The following is an 18,701-nucleotide window of genomic DNA, read 5'->3' as shown; positions in this document are numbered from 1 at the left end:
AATATACTTAATAGAATAAAAACAAGACTTATTTTCTCCCACCCACTTTCCAATTTACAAACACCTCATAAAAATACAGTGGAACCTTTGGTTTACGAGCATAATTCGTTCCAGAAGCATGCTCGTAAACCACATTACCTGATCGTTCTGATTGCCATAATCCAGTGTGTCATCAGATTCAAATGTCTGCTTTTGAAGTGTCTTATTTTTCAAGAAATCCTTTTGTGATCCAACTCGGCTAAAGCTGCAACTGCCAGAGTTCCCCTGGTTTCTTACATGAAATAAGAGACAAGCAGGTAAAGATTAACAAGGAAGAATTGGATCGGGGGAGGGGTTGTATTTCTATTTATAATATATATGAATGATAAGATATTATATTCATGTGGTATATTTTTTGTTGTATATGGAAGTGGGAGGGGGTGGGGGATATATCTTTTTGTTGTATGATATGGTAGATTTTCAAGTGATATTGTATTCTAATTGTTTGATATTTACTGTACACTTGTTGTGAATTATAAAATGAATAAAGAATTTAAAAAAAACAACCACCCAACATGGATCTAAATAAGCGGAGTGTGAACTAAAAACAAAAGGATTTAGAAAACAGCTGCTGATGGGGTTCAAGCAACCTTTCTTTTTTTAATATTCTTTATTCATTTTTAAAAACTTACAATAAGTGTAACAGCATATATAACATTTTAAATTCAGATACAACACTTAATATTCTGTTAAAATCCACATCAGAATTTATCTCCCCCCTCCCCCCTAATCAATAACTTGCTCACAGTAGATAAGCCAATGATAAATTTTGATGACCTAACTGAAGAAGCCAGTTCTACTTTTGAAAAGCTTGTCAAAAATGTATTAAGTTAGTCCAATACAAAAAGATACCATGTTATTTTCCTTCCTTCTGTTTATTGCCTTCAAAGTGAAGTAACAGAGCCACCATATGACTTTATTCAATTCTGATTAGACAAAGCAGAGTTGCCAGTAAGGTCATTACTGACAACCTGCTCTGATCCCCTACCCACCACCACCCAAATGGGTCATGACCCAAGTTGGCTCTCCATAGGTGCATTATTAGGGTCACACAATTTAATTTGGCTGCAATCATGAGGTCAAAGCTGCAAAGAGACTGAGCACAACTGTCCTAGCCTCCCCTAAGGTAAGATTTTGCCATATAGTCTTGAATGTTCCTAATGTGGAAAAAGTCTTGGCTTTTGTGACAGATGGACCATGCACCAGGTGGTGCCAAAGTCAGGGAGGGAGGCTCAGGGCAGAGAAAGTGACAAAACCTGGAACCTAAGGTCTGAAGTTCATAATAGGTGAAGCACAGACTCAGCATCAAAAAGGAAGGGAATTTTGCCTGTTTTCCCCTCACCTGAATTCCTGTAGAGGTCAGCAGCAGCGGTCAATGGTGGTAGCAGCAGGCAGTGATTCAGGCATCCTGCTCAGGCAAACCCAAGCCATCTCACCAATGTTTCCTGCCTACACTGAAGCAGGACGTTACATCAGAGTGAAGACTTGAGGATTGGCGCTGGCAGGCTATCTGTATTGCTGCCCGCTGCTACTGACCACTACAGAAGAAACCTTATAATGCAGGGTCGCTGGCTGATGATAGGACGGGAGTGACAGAAAACTCCGGTGGCACACCGATTGAAAAATCCTACTCTAGGTAAAAGTTTGCAGTGATGGCTCCTTGACTCTGCACACCTGGTTTTCTTTGCCTACATGTGCTCTCTGCTGCTGTTCAGAAGATGCTGCCCTAAGAAACCACCTAGTCTGCTTAATCATCAAGTCAGCCCTATCAATATCCAGCAGTGGATAGGAAGAGGATAGGAAAAGAAGAGAATGGGAAGAATTACTCATAAAAGCTCAGGGGATCTAGATCTCTGTCTGGCCCTGACTGAGATGGAAGTATAAAGGAGCAGGAGAAACCCAATTAAAAATAAAAAAAAATGAAGACCATTTAGTTTCACTAGGTAACTACACTTCTCCCTCCGTATTCGCTGTGATAGGGGATTAACAGACCCGCGAATACAGAAAAACCGCAAATAACTTTTTCATGTTATTCGCTGTTTTGTTTTTTTTCTGAAAATCTTTATTCATTATTAATCTTTCAACAAGTGTACATATTTTTGAAAACATCACTTGTAAATCTATCAAGAGAAACAACAATTGTATATACATAAACCCATAACCCACCCCCCCTTCCCATTATTATTAATAGTATACACAATAAAATAAGAACCCTTCCCCCTCTCTATTATTCATGGTGTATATTTCAATAGAGTAACTGGTGTTTAATCATCACTAAAAGATGTCAAATGGCCCCCATATTTTAGAAAAGGTCTTATTTTTTTTTTTTAATTTCTTTATTCATTATAAATTTTCAAACAAGTGTACAATAAATCACTTCATAATATATATTTCCACTTGAAATTATTACAAATTTCACACCACAAGAATTATCTCCCTCAACCCCATATATATATCTTTATAAATATCCAACACTTTTAAACCCCCCCACCCCCCACCCTCCACACATACATAATAAATGGGGTTAAATACAATTTATTTATTATAATAATCTATTTACTATAATAATCTATTAATGGCCCCCAAACATCTTTAAATTTATTAAAATATCCTTTTTTAATTGCCAATGTTTTTTCCATTTCATACATAAGACACACCGAACTCCACCAAAAGCATAGAAAAGGTCTTATAATTTCCATTTTGTACAGCTATTGATCTTTCCATTTTGAACACATGACATAATGAGTTCCACCAAAAGGTGAAATTAAGTTTACTGCAATCCTTCCAATTGTTGGCGATATGTTGAATAGCGACTCCAGTCATGATTAATAAAAATTTATTGTTAAATGATGATATCTGACTTTTTTTCTCATAGCTGTTCCAAATAAAACTGTATCATAAGAAAGTGCTACATGATTTTCTAATAAACAATTTACTTGATCCCAGATGGAATTCCAAAAGATGATCTAAAGTCCCTATTCCAAGATTACAATGCCAGCATCTATTAGACTTTGAACTATTCCAACTTCTGTAATCTAACTGGGGTCCAAAATGCTCTATGCAAAAGAAAAAAAAACATTATTCGCTGTTTTCTATTAAAAACCTTTGTGAATATGGTGAAACCGCGAATAACATGGTGGGAGGCCTGGCCTGTTCCTGAAGGAGAGGCAAAACACAGAGAAGAAAGTGCCGGGAATCAGCGATTTTCTCTGTAAACGCTTGGAATCAGCGATTTCTTTATACAAGCTGATGTAATTGGGGGGGGGAGGAGGAGGGAAGAGGAGCCAGCGAGCTAAAAACCATGAATTATTGAAACCGCGATTGCTGAAACCACGAATACAGAGGGAGAAGTGTATTTGTTGCCATTCAAAAAGCAGGAAGTCCAGGGAACACAACTGAGACAAAGAAAATAAATTGTCCAGCGAGCACTCATTTTCAGCACTGTGTGATTAGCTTTGAATGCTGACATAGCAAGCTTAAATCTAACCAGCTACAGTGAAGCAAAATTTCATCTGGCTAAAAATGAGACTATGATAGCTAACCAAAACACAGTCTATCTCTTGGCTGCTGTACCCGACTTTGAAAATCTACCTCATACTTGTGCCTCAGAGATTGAGAGGTAACCAATAGATTTGGTCTTTCCTGGTCAACAAATGTAAAATAAAAGAAATACAGTGGTACCTTGGATTACGAGCATAATCTGTTCCAGGAGCATGCTCGTAATCCAAAATGCTCATTTATCAAAGCGAGTTTCCCCATAGGAAATAATGGAAACTCGCTTTGATGCGTTCCCCCCCCCCCCAAGAACCAGCATTGCTCCCCTCGAAGGCCCCCCCCCAGATCAGGCACCCCCCCTGCGATCCGGCACCTCCCCTGCCTCGAACCGGCACCCCCCCACCACGATCCGACCCCCCCCGACACGATTGGGCACCCCCCCGCCACGATCTGACCCCCCCCGCCACGATTGGGCACCCCCCGACACAATCCGACATCCCCCCCAACACAATTGGGCACCCCCCCGCCGCTTCTTACCCTCATCTGGGCACTCTTGAAAATCGGCTTCCTCCTCTGCTGGGCCTTGAGCATCTGAGCATGTCGGAGGGGTCGGATCGGGGGGGGGGGGCTAGATCGCAGGGGGGGTGCCGGAATGCGGGGGGGGGGAGGGGTGCTCGTAAATCGAGCCATGCTCGGTTTCCGAGGCACCGATTTTGCAAAACACTCGCAAACCGGTGCACTCGTAAACCGAGGTACCACTGTAATATATTTGTAATGAGGGGGTGGTATGGGGTTATTTTTAAAAACTGGGAAAACTGGAGGAAAGCTTTCTTAACATCAGAAGCTCTAATGCTCCTTTTTAAGAACCAAACAGAATCTTCCAGGCTTTCAGCCAATTTGGTCAAACAAATAACAGCCACTATAGTACATTGTCTACAAACCCTTTTTTTGTTCTTCCAACCATCTTTGGAGTTAAATATACAATAATACAGTGCTTGCCAAAGTGCCACGAGGCTTCACACCCGGCTGGATTTAATAAAAACAAGCAACTTACTTTCGGTTTACGATCAGCCACTCCCGAATATATGTCTGAACACAGTCCCTGACATGTGGATCCAGCTCAGCCCTGAGGAGACCAGAAATGAAAAAGAAAAACATGTTACAACTGGAGAAAAAATGCTTAGCCCTAGGATATAAAGAAAATGCTTTATCTTTGCCTGACATACAAGGGTGAATTCTGTACTCATGTGTATAAAATATTTCCTTGAAAGACATTTTTCCTCTGCTTGGCAAGCATGATCTTGACTGTTTATTGACATAATTCAATGGTTTTAATCACTCTTGATATTCTCTTGGCCATGTATTCAGAGGTAGCAAAATGACCTGCTTAAATTTTAACTGCTTAACTTTGTTCAGCTATTTAATCACAGTAAACAGCTAAATGTCTGGTTAAATCTATCTTCACCAAATTTGGGTACGTAAATTTAGTTAAATCTGAAATTTGCACTAACCAACCAAAGCTTATCCCAGGTGCATCACAATTTAGCCTTTTTTTTTTTTTTTTATGGCCAGCTAACTCTATGTGCAGGACCAGCCCTGCTACCAGGCAAACAATATGTCTGGTTAGGGCAGCAGCAGTTGGGGAATGGGGAAGTGGCATTGCATCAGCACAGCTTGCATGAGCAGCAGGTGGGCCTCTGAGAACCCACGAGCACTCAAGGTCGGCTATGTCTACCCCTCTAACCAGAACGTTTTGTCAGAAGGGGTAGGATGCATCAGCCCTGGAGAACGTGTTCAGTTACTCAAAGGCCACATGTGCATTTTAAAGGACGGCCACAAGGTGGCAGTGGCAGAGGAAAGAGTAAGAGGGGGGACTGGACATAGTAGGGGTTGGGAGGCTGGACAGCTGGGGAGGGTGAAAAGAAGACAAAAAAGGGGAGGGAAGAAGATAATATGCTGGACATGCACAAAAAGCACACTGAAATATAGTATCTGCTTTTACATACATGTATTTCCCAAAGGCAAATTGTGGACAGAGCAGTGGACAAGTTGTGATATATATGCATATTTCATATAAATGCATAAACATTGAGAACACACACACATATTTACACCTTTTCTGGAGCAGATTTAAATTTGTGGAAGAGAATTTGTGTACTACTGAGAGCCACTGAAGGAGTTTAGTTTATACAGGCACATAAATGCCTATGTTGCATATACTGTATAACATAAGTGCTTTTATTGATTTTTCTGTATAGGAACCCCATTAAAAAAATTAACCCTTTTTTGTTTGTGTTACTTCCAGAAGAAGAAATGCTCCTCTTTGATTATGACCATGGCCCTGTCTCCTTTGTTAGCGTACTGTGTCCTTGCACTGTGCTTCTCTTCAGATATTCAGAATGTATTAGTTAGGGCCATCTTCTGATGTGTCTGATCACAAAAGGGAATGTTTTGCTACTTGAACAAAACAATGATGAGCTTTTGTGGTTTTTGCCCTTTTTAGAGCATAATACTGTATGTCATTTAAGGTGCATCACTAAGGCTGACTCCTGATGCAGGCGTTACGCTGAAACACAGCCCACATGTCGGGTTGTTCAATAAAGTATCCATGCTTGCTCATTCTTGGAGGTCCTTGGTGCTTCTTTCTTGCTTGTATGTAGGCATTCCTAGCTAGATAGTGAGCCCGCTGGGATGAACTGGGGAAAAATGCTTGAGTACCTGAGTTAACCATTTTGAGCTCTGCTGGAAAACTGAAAAAATTATAGAAAGTATAGAAAATTGAATAAATAAATTAATACATTTTGGTGCACCATTGCAACTGTGCTATTATTCTATAATGGCCTCATACTGTAGATATACCTTGAAGCTACTATAGAAATAGCACTTAGAATGCTCTTTTATAGCGCCTAAAATAAGGCACCAGTTTATAGAGCTTTCAAAAGTATCAAACATGGATATTTTATTGGGAATTAAGAAAAGCAAAATGAAAAATGACAAGCAATTAATTTGCTGTAACTGTAGAATTTTAAAAAATAATGCATTTTCATAGTGTTAGTGCTTGAATCATAGAAAAATGAGGGTTGGAAGAGGTATGAAGAGATTTTATACATTATACACCTAACCCTCACAAATGGATGTTTGTTTAAATCTTTTTTATTGGTATATAGTGACATAGAAAAATCATACAACAGTGGTGCTTTACAGATTGAGAAACAGCACAGGAGCCCAGCCTTATACTGTCAAACTTATGGTTGTTTAATCTGCTCTTAAAATCAACTTAGGATCTGACTCCCCAGGTAACTTATTCCAGTGCTGGACCAGTCTTATAAACTTATTTATTTAAAAAAACATTTGTATCCTGTATATCCACAATTTTAAGTACGGTACAATAAAACATACATAAAAGCTGAAACATAACAAACAAAACATATATTAAATACGACGCAGGACAGAGGCTTGAGATAGCAAACATCGCTCCTGCCCTGCACAGCGTGGAGGAGGCTGCAGGCAGCCATCCAGGACATTTGTTCCACTCAACAAAGCCTGCACATGAAAACACGCCCGATCTTACTACCAGCAAGGGAGGTATTTAAGGGGGGAAGCCGCCCCATTGTATAGGCCGATTTACTTTTTAAATCTTAGATAAGCCGCGGATAGTAACATGGAGCAGCTTATCTAAGAATTTTAGAACGTAAATCGGCGTTTCCTGCGGCCTATACAAAGGGGTGGCCTATACATGGGGAAATAAGGTACCGGTTTAAGGAAATTTGCTCATGTTACTCCTCTCCTTAAGGAGCACACATTGACTCCCCATAACCCATCGTGTCATTTGGCCTAGAAATTACAAAAATTTCTTAAATAAGTAGGTTTTCAATAATTTCCTGAACTGCTGGTAAGAGACAGAGCTAATTAACAGATTTACAAACACTTTACCACTAGAAGCTGCCTGAAAAGATAGGAGTCGTTGAAAATAGTTTTTAATGATTTTGACTGGAGTTGCCATCCAACATATTACCAACAACTGGAAAGATCATAGTAGGCTTAATTTTAATTTTTGGTGGAATTCAGTATGTCACATATATAGAATGGAAAGATCAATAGCGGTACAGAATGGAAATTATAAGAATTTTATTAAAATATGGGAGCCATTAACATCTTTCTGTCATGATTAGATGCCATTTTTCTATTAATTATACACCATTTAGTATTGGGTGGGGTGAGGGTTTCAAATATATGATCTTATAATGAATAAGAGGGATTTGAGGGAGGGTGGGGTGAGGGTTACATTTCTACTTATAAGTTGTGATGATAAGATGTTCAAGTGCTCAGACTAATTGTGTTTATTATGATTATTTGTACACTTGATGAAAGTTTTAAAATGAATAAAGAATTATAAAAGAAAAAAGAAAATCGCTCTTGTACAAAATGACCCTTTACCGATGAAACTCTCCTGGTTATTTCTTTTTTCAGTCAGATAACCTTTGAAACTACACGGCACTCCATCTTCTCAGTTATTGATCTCATTCTCTGCAATGTGCTCCCCCACCACCCATACCAGTTTGACTCCCTACAGAACTTTAAGATCCAATTAAAAACATACCTCTTAAGAGATGCTTTTGCTTATACATGAGATGGTTCTTCCCCTGGGGAGAACTACTGGACACGACTACTGCTTCCTTTCCTACTGTCTCACTGTCCCCACTCTTTTTTTTTTAAAGAAAATCTTTATTCATTTTTACAACTTACAAGTGTATCAATAAATGACAATTAAAATTGAATACATCACTTGAATTTCTAACAAATTCCATATTAAATTTCACCTCCTCTCTCCCAATCCTACCATACCCTATACAATCACATATATCATATATAATTTATTTCCTATTACTCCAAACATTTAATAAAATTCAAAATAAAAATCCCTCCCTCCCACCCCATCATATTCAATGTACTTGTAATGGAAAAATGGTATCTATTCATTACAATAATTTGTTAATGGCCCCCATCTCTTTAAATTTCTTATAGTTTCCTTTTTGTATGGCTATTGTTCTTTCCATTTTATAAATGTGACATAACGAATTCCACCAAAAACTGTAATTGAGTCTGCTCCAATTCTTCCAATTATTTGTAATATGTTGTATGGCAACTCCTGTTATAATCAATAAAAGCATTTTATTGTTTGATGAAATTTGGCTCTTTGTTCTCATTGACGTACCAAATAGAATCATGTCATACGATAATGCCACAGGATTTTCCAATAAACAATTTGAGTCCAAATTGATTTCCAAAAAGTCAAGATAAAAGGACAATAGTATAAAAAATGATCTAGTGTCCCAATCTCAAGATCACACATTGTAGTTCATTATATCATGCCCCTCTTTCTTCTTTATCTCTCTCTTACTTCTCCTGCTATAATTCTCTCCATTATTCTTTGTGCCATATTTTGTTGTTTTGTACATTGCTCCCAATCTGTGATTCAGTAAGTTCTAAATAAAATTGGAAATTTTTTTTAACTATCAGGGACAGAAATGTGCTTCAGAAGTAATCAGGGATGAAAGGAAAAAAAGATCTGGTTCAAAACTATGGCCAGTCTGAGGTCTTTTGGGACAACAATGATGCCTAATGCCCTGAAGAGGTTTTCTCTTACCTCCCCCCACCCCCACCTTAGAGTTTTCAGGCCAGGTTTTCCAAGGTGCTGAAGACTGGAACCTAGACTAGTGAAAACAAAAGTAATGGGAATAACCAGGACAGATGAGCCAGGATGAATAAAACCAAAGCCTTTAACTGAAACTGCTCAATCTCAACAAAAACATTTGATTGATAGCAACCATCTGCTAATTCGTGTGAGGATTGCTTATGCAGTGCTATTTGTAAAGATTATTTGTCATGGAATTAGACTCCTAATGAAGGCGGTGCTAGCTGAAATACAGACCAAGTTAGGTCCACCTTCAAGCAAGTGTTGTTTCTCCTACTGTTGATTCCATCTTCAATCAAGTGGTTTTGTTCAGATTAAGCAGTTTCAGTTAAAGAATTTTGTTTTACCATATACACTTGAATATAAGTTGATTCGAGTATAAGACGAGGTATCCTTTTTCCCCCCCAAAAGGAGGAAAAAAAGATTGACTCAAATATAAAATGGGGGAGGGGGGTGTAATATTCATGTGCCCTGTGCACCCCTCACTCCCTCCCCTGCCAGACTCTGCACTCAGCCCCCCTCATTTCCTGCCAGACTCACTATTTTAGTAGCCGTCCTCTGGACCGACTCCATCCTTTTTATATCTTTTTGAAGGTGCGCCCTCCAGAATTGTACACAATATTCTAAATGAGGTTTCACCAGTGTCTTATACAGAGGTATCAATATCTCCTTTTTCCTACCGGCCATACTTCTCCCTATGAAACCTAGCATCCTTATAGCTTTCGCCGTCACCTTTTCTTTTTTTTTTTAATAATCTTTATTCATTTTTACATCTTACAACAACAAGTGTATCAATAAACTGACAATTGAAATTAAGTACATCACTTGAATTTCTTTCATATTTAACAGTAATACATAAAATCTAACCCCTTTAACGTCACCTTTTCAACCTGTTTGGCCACCTTAAGATCATCACATACAATCACACCCAAGTTCTGCTCTTCCATTGTGCACATAAGTTCTTCACCCCCTACATTGTACCGTTCCCTCTGGTTTTTGCAGCCCAAATGTATGACTTTGCATTTCTTAGTATTAAATTCTAGCTGCCAAATTTCAGACCATTCTTCAAGCTTCGCCAGGTCTTTCTTCATGTTATTCACACCATCCGGCATGTCTACTCTATTGCAGATTTTTATATCATCCGCAAAGAGGCAAATCTTACCCGACAACCCTTCAGCAATATCATTTATAAAAATGTTAAAAAGAACAGAACCCTGAGGCACACCGCTGGTAATATCCCTTTCCTCAGAGCGATCTCCATTGATCACAACCCTCTGTCACCTTCCACTAAACCAGTTCCTGACCCAGCCCATCACTTTGGGACCCATCCCAAGGGCACTCAGTTTAATTATTAAACAGTGGAACACTGTCAAAGGCTTTGCTAAAATCTAAATACACCACATCTAACGCATATCCTCTATCCAATTCTCTGGTCACCCAGTCAAAGAAATTGATCAGATTTGTCTGACAAGACCTATCTCTAGTGAATCCATGTTGCCTCCAGTCCTGTAATTCACAGGATTCCAGAAACTTGACCATTCTCTGTTTTAAAAGCATTTCCATTAATTTGCTTACCACAGAAGTCAGACTTACTGGTCTGTAATTCCCTACTTCTTCCTGACTTCCACTTTTGTGGAGGGGGACCACATCTGCCCTTCTCCAGTCCTCCGCTACCACTCCCAACTCTAGAGACTCATTGAAAAGGTCAGTCATCGGATCTACCAGAATTTTCCTAAGTTCCTTCAGCACCCTCGGATGTACACCATCCGGCCCCATCGCTTTGTCTACCTTTATTTTAGCTAGCTCCTCACAAACACAACTCTCTGAAAATCGATCAGGGTCTATTACTCCTCCATCCCTATTCACGTTTGTCTTCTTTGGTTCCGCTCCTGGCGCTTCAGCCGTGAACACAGAACAGAAATATTTGTTAAGCAATTCGGCCTCTTCTTTATCAACTTATACATATTCCTCCCCTCCACCTTTGAGTCTCACAATGCCACTTTTGCACTTCTTCCTATCACTAATATATCTAAAAAAAAAGTCTTGTCTTTCCATTTTTCCATGTCAGCTAGTTTTCTTCCATTTGCATTTTTGCTTTCCCAACTACACGACCAGCCTCTCTTAACTTTTCCAGATATTTTTGCCTGTCTTCCTCTTTCTGCGATCTTTTGTAGTTTATAAAAGCCAACCTCTTTTATTCCTTACCTTCTCAGCTACTACTTTTGAGAACCAAAGTGGCCTTCTTTTCCTCTTACTTTTACTTACTTACCTCACAAAAAAGGTTTGTCGCCCTTACAATCGCTCCTTTCTGTTTTGCCCACCGCATTTCCACTCCTTCCAGACGTTCCCACCCAGACAATTCCTTGACGTAAACCCCCATCCAAACAAAGTTAGTTTTTTTAAAAAAGTCTAGAACCTTTGCTTTTGAATGAGCCCTCTCTACCTATCTTAATATTAAACCGTACCATGCAGTGATCATTGGATGTAACATCAGAAACACTTTCCCCCTTTTGTAAGCATTAAGTCTGGTATGATCCCATCCCACATGGGTTCCATTACCAACTGCTGGAACAGTTCTCCTTGTAGAGAATCCAGGATCTCCTTAATTCTAGAAGACCCTGCAATAGGGATACCCTCAATCAACATGCGGCATGTTAAAATCACCTAATAGTAACACTTCCCCTTTTTTTAGATATATTCTGAATGTCTGCTATTAAATCTCTATCTACTTCTTCTGTCTGTGAAGGAGGCCTATATATCACACCAATGTAAATATATTCACCATTCTCTCTTTCCAAATTGATCCACAGTGCCTCTTCCTTGCCATGCAAATCCTGCAATTGTGTGGCTTTAATATGATCTTTAACATATAACACTACTACCCCCTCCTTTTCTTCCTACCCTGTCTTTCCTGAACAGATTATAGCCCAGTATAACTACATACCAGTCATGGCTCTCCATGAACCACGTCTCCATGATTGCCACTATATCCAACTCCTCTTCTTCCATCACAGCTTCTAGATTCAGAATCTTGGTTCCCAATCTTCGAGAATTAGTGTATACTGCTTTCCAGACATTGTCCCCTTTTCCTATCCGTGTAGAGGTATTCAATGATTTACTTACCAGAGGGCATATATTCACCCGGGAGCTTTGATCACCCTGCCCTATCACTTTTAGTTTAAAGCCCTCTTCAGTAGATTAGCCAGCCTGCCGGCAAATACACTTCTTCCCTTCTTTGATAGATGCACACCATGCCTGCTCAGCAGCCCTTGGAAAATCATTCCATGGTCCAGGAACCCAAAACACTCTAAACGACACCATCCATGTAGCCATGCATTCATCTCCAGGATGCAAGCTTCTTTGTCCTGGCCTTTACCCTTGACAGGCAGGATGGACAAAAGGTGTTTCTTCATTCCTTACTCTATATTTTTGTTTAACTATCCTTATGTTAACATTTCTAAATTGTGGGTTTACCTATTGTGTATACAAACGGACACTCTCTCCCTTTATGCCAGGGGTGTCAAAGTCCCTCCTCGAGGGCCGTAATCCAGTCGGGTTTTCAGGATTTCCCCAATGAATATGCATTGAAAGCAGTGCATGCACATAGATCTCATGCATATTCATTGGGGAAATCCTGAAAACCCGACTGGATTCCGGCCCTCGAGGACCGACTTTGACACCTGTGCTTTATGCGGATGATTTCTTATTGGGAGGTGCAGACTTGAGGATCCAGGGGTGGACTGTTATGCCTATGGCCAGGGGGTAACTGAAACTCAACATATTACGTAATATGTCTCCTCAAGTCTGCTTATCTGACCTGAATGTTGTCCAAACAACATCAAAAGGACAGTAAAGCCAGATGGGAAACCAGTCTCTGCAACACCTCCTTGATAACATCAAAAGGACAGTAAAGCCAGATGGGAAACCGGGCTCTGCAACACCTCCTGGATAACATCAAAAGGACAGTAAAGCCAGATGGGAAACCAGTCACTGCAACACCTCCTTGACCTAGGTGTTGTCAAAACAAGGAACAAAAGACCAGGACTGGGGGTGCCTGAATCGTAATAGCAGGACCAGCTGTTTTTACTATGAACTCAGCAGTCTTTCATCCTATTTAAGAACGGAATTCTGCCCCTAACATTAGAATCCATTTTCGTTGCAACCAAGGAACAGCCCGTGTCTACCCTCCTATCAATTGCAGGGATTCCCGATTGTGAAGGATGGTGTTGCCCAGAATCACGGTGATATTATATATATAGATGAATATAAAAATAAAATAAGTGTAATAAAGTGTTATTGTTTATGCTTTATATTGTCTGTGTGCTTTTCTGAGTGTCACTGATCATCCCATTTGGCAGAAATAAGTGGCGGAACAATGGCATTCACCACCTTGATTTGGAACACTAGTGTCTACATATCATGCGTGTTTTAGGTTGTAACAATTTTTATTGACATGAAAAGACTCGCAAAAATGAACACAGCAGCAACAACTGTCAGCACATGAAGAAGCAATGGTTGCATAAACAAAGATAACCCTACACCAGCATGCCAAATATAACTTCCCAGAAAACACCCATCCCCCCCCCCAAAATCCCACCTCCCCCAACCCACCCCCACCACCACCCCCCCCCCGACCCCCCCACCCCAAAGGAAGTGGAACGCCAGTCAGAAAAAAAAAAGTAAGGCACAAACCTAATTCCCCCCCAGGGTCTGGACTCTGATGACCCTGGGACAGCAAACCACGCTAAGCATCCCCCTCCCCCTCACATCAGTCCCCCCCTACCCCAGACCACAGAGCAGAGAGACTTCAGGATCCAGAACTAGCCAAGAGGAAGCCGCTTCAAGTCAAGGCGTTCAGAAGAAGGCCACATCCCCTAGGAGATAAATAATTGAGATAATGATCCCAGACCAACAAAAAGCTCCGACGACGCTTAAAAGAACCTCCTACCTCCCGGGCCTCCTGAAGAACCAACTCATGAAGAAGAGCTCTCCAGTGCCAAAAAGACGGAGGAGTCGGAGAGGTCCACTGCTGCATAATACAATGCCGGGCCAGGAGACACACCTTACAACACAGCCAACGAGCTTCCGGAGTTAAAGATCGAAAAGCTCTCGGTAAATCCAGCACCAGCTGCTCAACCGTGCCCGCTACAGACGTCTCCAAAAGGGAGCTCAAATAAGAGACTACCTCAGCCCAAAAAGCCTGAATACACCAACAAGTCCACAAAGCATGCGCAAACGTGCTCGGATCCTGTCCGCATTTGAGACACAGGGGAGAGTCAACACCACCAAATTTAAATAGTTGAGCTTGGGTAATATATCCTCTATACAAAATACGAGCATAACATTCCTGCAGCACGGCTCCTCGGACTAAACGTGGCAAGCCCGCCAGACTCCGGGAGACCTCCCAAGAGGTTAGGTCCAGATGGAGTTCCGAGGCCCAGCCATCCCAAATCTTGAGACAGTTTCTAGGGGCCTCAAACTGAAGCAAAGCCCGATATAAGGCAGACACCGAAGTCTGATAAGGCTCAACCAGGGCATACAGATCCCGGATGCGAGCCCCCAACGGGTGTTGAAGGGCAAACTGGGGAAGCGTAAGAATATAGTGTTTAACTTGACAATAAGCAAAAGTATCCCCCTAGCAGCGCCCCAACTGATCCCTCAGATCCTCTAAAGTATGCAGGTCCCCATCAATGGTGAGCAGATGTTCCACCAGAAAGAAGCCCAACATTTTCCACCGACGAAAACTCGAATTGTCCGAGCCAGGTACAAAATCCGGATTGCCCATCAAGGGCAACAAAGAAGACACTCGCAGGTCCCCCCCCAGGCGCCTAACAAAGCCCTCCCACGCCCCATGCATAGAAGCCAAAAGTACGGTGCCCTGAACCTCCCGCGGCAAGGCCCCCCCAGGCATATGGAGCAAAGCAAGAAGTGAATACGGGGCATACAGAACAGTCTCAAGCGAAGTAGGAGTATACTGAGAATCCCCAAGCAACCAATCTTTAAGGTGCCGCAAAAGACAAGCTAAATTATACAAACCAAAATGCTGGATGCCCAAACCACCCTGCTGCCACCCCCCCACCAGCAGATCATAACGCAACCGAGGTTTCCTCCCATGCCAACAAAACCGAGCCAAAACGCGTCGCAGGATCCGCAAGTCTTTCTTAAGAAGGCGCAGCGGGAGGATCCGGAGCACATAAAGCCACTGGGGGAAAATGACCATGCGAATCACCGCCACGCGCCCCAACAAGGAAAGGGGGAGATCTCTCCAACGAGCTAACTGCTGCGACGTGCGATCCAAAAGCGCCCTGACATTAAGAGAATAAAGACGACCAAGAGACGCCGGGAGCCCAATCCCAAGATAACAAAAAGAATCCGTCACCCAACGCAACGGAAACGAAACCCCCAGTTATTCCGCAAGGCCGGCAAAGTAGACAAAGCCTCCGACTTCCCCAAGTTCAGGCGAAGACCCGCAAAATCCCCATACTCCTGAATCGTTTCCAATAACGCCGGCAACGAGCTCTGCGGGTCCGTTAGATGAACAAACAAATCATCCGCAAAAGCCGCCACCTTAAAACAACGAGAACCAAAAGGGACCCCCTGCACCTCAGGAGTCAAATGGATCGCACGCAACAGGGGATCCAGAGTAAGAATAAACAAAAGCGGGGACAAAGGACACCCCTGTCTCGTTCCGCGGGAGATAGCAAACAACGAAGAGCTGCAACCGTTCACCATAAGGGCCGCTGATGAAGAAGCATATAAGGCCCTCAACGCCGAAACAAAACGGCCCGCAAACCCATACTTGGCCAGAGTGGCAAATAAAAAGTCCCAACGCACCCGGTCAAAGGCTTTTTCTGCGTCAAAGCTGACCAGAAGCGAGGGCTGTTGGCGATCATGCGTGTTTTTTATTTATCTTTTTCAAATTTTTTTGCATACATTTTTAAGCCGTAATTTAAGACATAATTAGATTTTTGGTTGATAAATGGCATTCACAACAGAGATCAAAAATTAATTCATGCATATAGAATGTTCATACTCAAAACAATGATTTTTTTTTAATCTCCCAGAAGTTAAAGTGGAGGACATTTTGCTAAATGTAATCCTTACCATTCCTCGGGTACAGAAGGCTGCAGGGTCCGGCATTCTTTGGAGGTGAGGACAATGTCCAAATCATCTTCTGGGAAGTCACCAAGGTCTTGCAAAAGTTCTGAGTCCAGGTTATTTAGCTGTGTCATCAGTAAGCCTTCAAAATCCACAGGCTCCACCACGTCATAGAACGGAGGCTGCAATGTACGAAGGTTTAAAATACATAAAAATTAATGATCTGAGCTTTACTATTCTGTTTTGGGAATCTGACCTAGAAAACTTGTTGTACATGCATGCGCTTTGAGGCCAGGTTGACAAGTGGTTGGAGCAGAGCTGTGAATCTAACTCTAGTTCTATTCCCCTGTCCATCTTCTCTACCACTTGCTGGTTAACCTTCAGCAATTCATTACTGTCATTGATCTTAAAGTCCTATAAAAATTTGTAAGGCTCTAGGAAGCCTTCATGTGTTAACATCTGTGGTAAAGGCAATACTACACGCTGCAGATCTAGTTATTCACCTTTATTCATCATGTTTCTACGTTTCTATAATAGCTTATTGTTTGTATTTTTCATCAGTTAAGCTCTTCAATCTCAATCAAATTATTCAGGGGGGAGGGGTTGCCATCATGGGAAACCTTTTTTATTTCACAAATAAAAATGACTAACTTAAAAAAAAAAAAAAAAAAGAGAAATAAATTTTCACTATAAAAAAAATATTCTTCAACATTTTGGCCATTTTGGGTTAGATTTTATAAATGGCACCACCTACCTCATGTCATTTAAAGTTAGGCACTCTTTGTAGAATCACACCTAAATCAACTTAGGCACGAGTACATGTCATATTCCTCCCTTTTTACTAAACCATGATAGCGGATATTAGCGCAGGAAGCTGCGCTGAATGCTCTGCGCTGCTCCCAACGTTCAAAGGAACTCTATGAGTGTCGGGAACAGTGCAGAGCATTTAGCGGGGCTCCCTGCACTAATAACCGCTATCGCGGTTTAGTAAAAGTGGGGGGGGGAAGGGGGGGAAATGTTAGGTGCCAGTATATTAAGCCAGGGTTTTCTTGGCCTAATGTACCGTATTTTTCACTCCATAAGACGCACTTTTCTCCCCTCAAAAGTGGATGGAAATAAAGGTGCGTCTTATGGAGCGAATATACCCCCCCCCCAGGGGTACCTTTAAATTGTGGTGGTCCAGAGGTATATCGGCAGGAGCAAGCTTTCCGTGCTCCTGCCCCTCCCTTGCTGGACAGCTGCTTCCTGAGTCTTCATTATGTCAGGGCCAGCGGCGCAGAAGGCAAAAGCGAGCTTTTTGCGCTCCTGCCTGGGCCCGCACCGCTTCCTGAATAGCGGCTGTCAGTTCTCACGAGACTGGCAGGGAGGGGGCTGGGTGCAGAGCCTGACAAGGGATGGAGGGAAGGGGGCTGGGTGTAGAGTCTGGCAGGGGAGGTCACTTGAATATTAAGCCACCCGACGTATATTCAGATCGATTTATTTTCGAGTATATACAGTAAGCTAATCCAAATAAATAAATATTTGTAATAGAATAGAATTTATTTTCCCAAATAGTTTTGGTTTATAATGCTATTTAAGGGGCATGAATAATATTTATTTGTTTTTATATAGTCTTCCCAGGAGAGCTCAGAACGGGTTACAAGTTTACATACATAGCAAAGCATGATAAAATATAACATGATAAACATGGAATGATGTAATATAGGATGACGAACACTGTATAAGAAAACATACAGTAGGATGGCAGCTTAGCATGGCAAACATAGTCTTATATATACAAGCTTAGCATGACAAACAGAGCATGGCAGACAATGTATTATACATGGTGAACATAGTACTATCTATCATAATAAAACCCTTAGCGTGCATACGCACTTCAAACTGCGTGATCTCTGCCTCCATGTCACACATGCGCAGTAGAAGGAGCCAGCAGCGGTTTCCCCATTGCCCTCTCTTGGCGACGCTGGCTCCTTCTACTGCACATGCGGAGGCACCTTAAGCACAGACACACGAAGGCGGCAACCATGGCGGTAACTCCCCCCTCCCACACTCACTCCATCTAATACAGGGGTGTCCAATGTCGGTCCTCGAGGGCCGCAATCCAGTCGGGTTTTCAGGATTTCCCCAATGAATATGCATGAGTTCTATTAGCATACAATGAAAGCAGTGCATGCAAATAGACCTCATGTATATTCATTGGGGAAATCCTGAAAATCCGACTGGACTGCGGCCCTCAAGGACTGACATTGGACACCCCTGATCTAATAGGACCAAGGAGAGCACAAAAATAACGGAAGTAGGCATACCGATGCTCAGCATCCGGACTGAGGTTGGCGGTTGTTCAGGCTGGGGAGGAGGCAAAAGGAGTGATTTA

General features: G+C 41.7%; 1 protein-coding gene across 5 annotated transcripts in view; it reads right to left on the bottom strand.

The window, feature by feature from the left end:
- The window catches only part of DOCK8 (dedicator of cytokinesis 8), a 414,444-nt gene that overhangs the window by 300,769 nt on the left and 94,974 nt on the right, over positions 1 to 18,701 (bottom strand). For all 5 annotated transcript variants that reach the window (XM_033924987.1, XM_033924968.1, XM_033924979.1 and 2 more), the window contains exons 3-5: positions 16,334 to 16,509; positions 4,589 to 4,660; positions 139 to 271 (exon numbers count right to left, since the gene is read on the bottom strand). In XM_033924987.1, coding sequence (XP_033780878.1) covers positions 139 to 271; positions 4,589 to 4,660; positions 16,334 to 16,461 — 333 coding nt within the window. In that variant the 5' untranslated portion in view covers positions 16,462 to 16,509. The remainder of the gene's footprint in view (positions 1 to 138; positions 272 to 4,588; positions 4,661 to 16,333; positions 16,510 to 18,701) is intronic.

This window comes from Geotrypetes seraphini, chromosome 1 (assembly GCF_902459505.1).
Source record: "Geotrypetes seraphini chromosome 1, aGeoSer1.1, whole genome shotgun sequence".
Classification (NCBI taxonomy): Eukaryota; Metazoa; Chordata; class Amphibia; order Gymnophiona; family Dermophiidae; genus Geotrypetes; species Geotrypetes seraphini.
The sequence above is the reverse complement of the archived record's forward strand: the minus strand, read 5'-3'. Positions and strand labels throughout refer to the sequence as shown.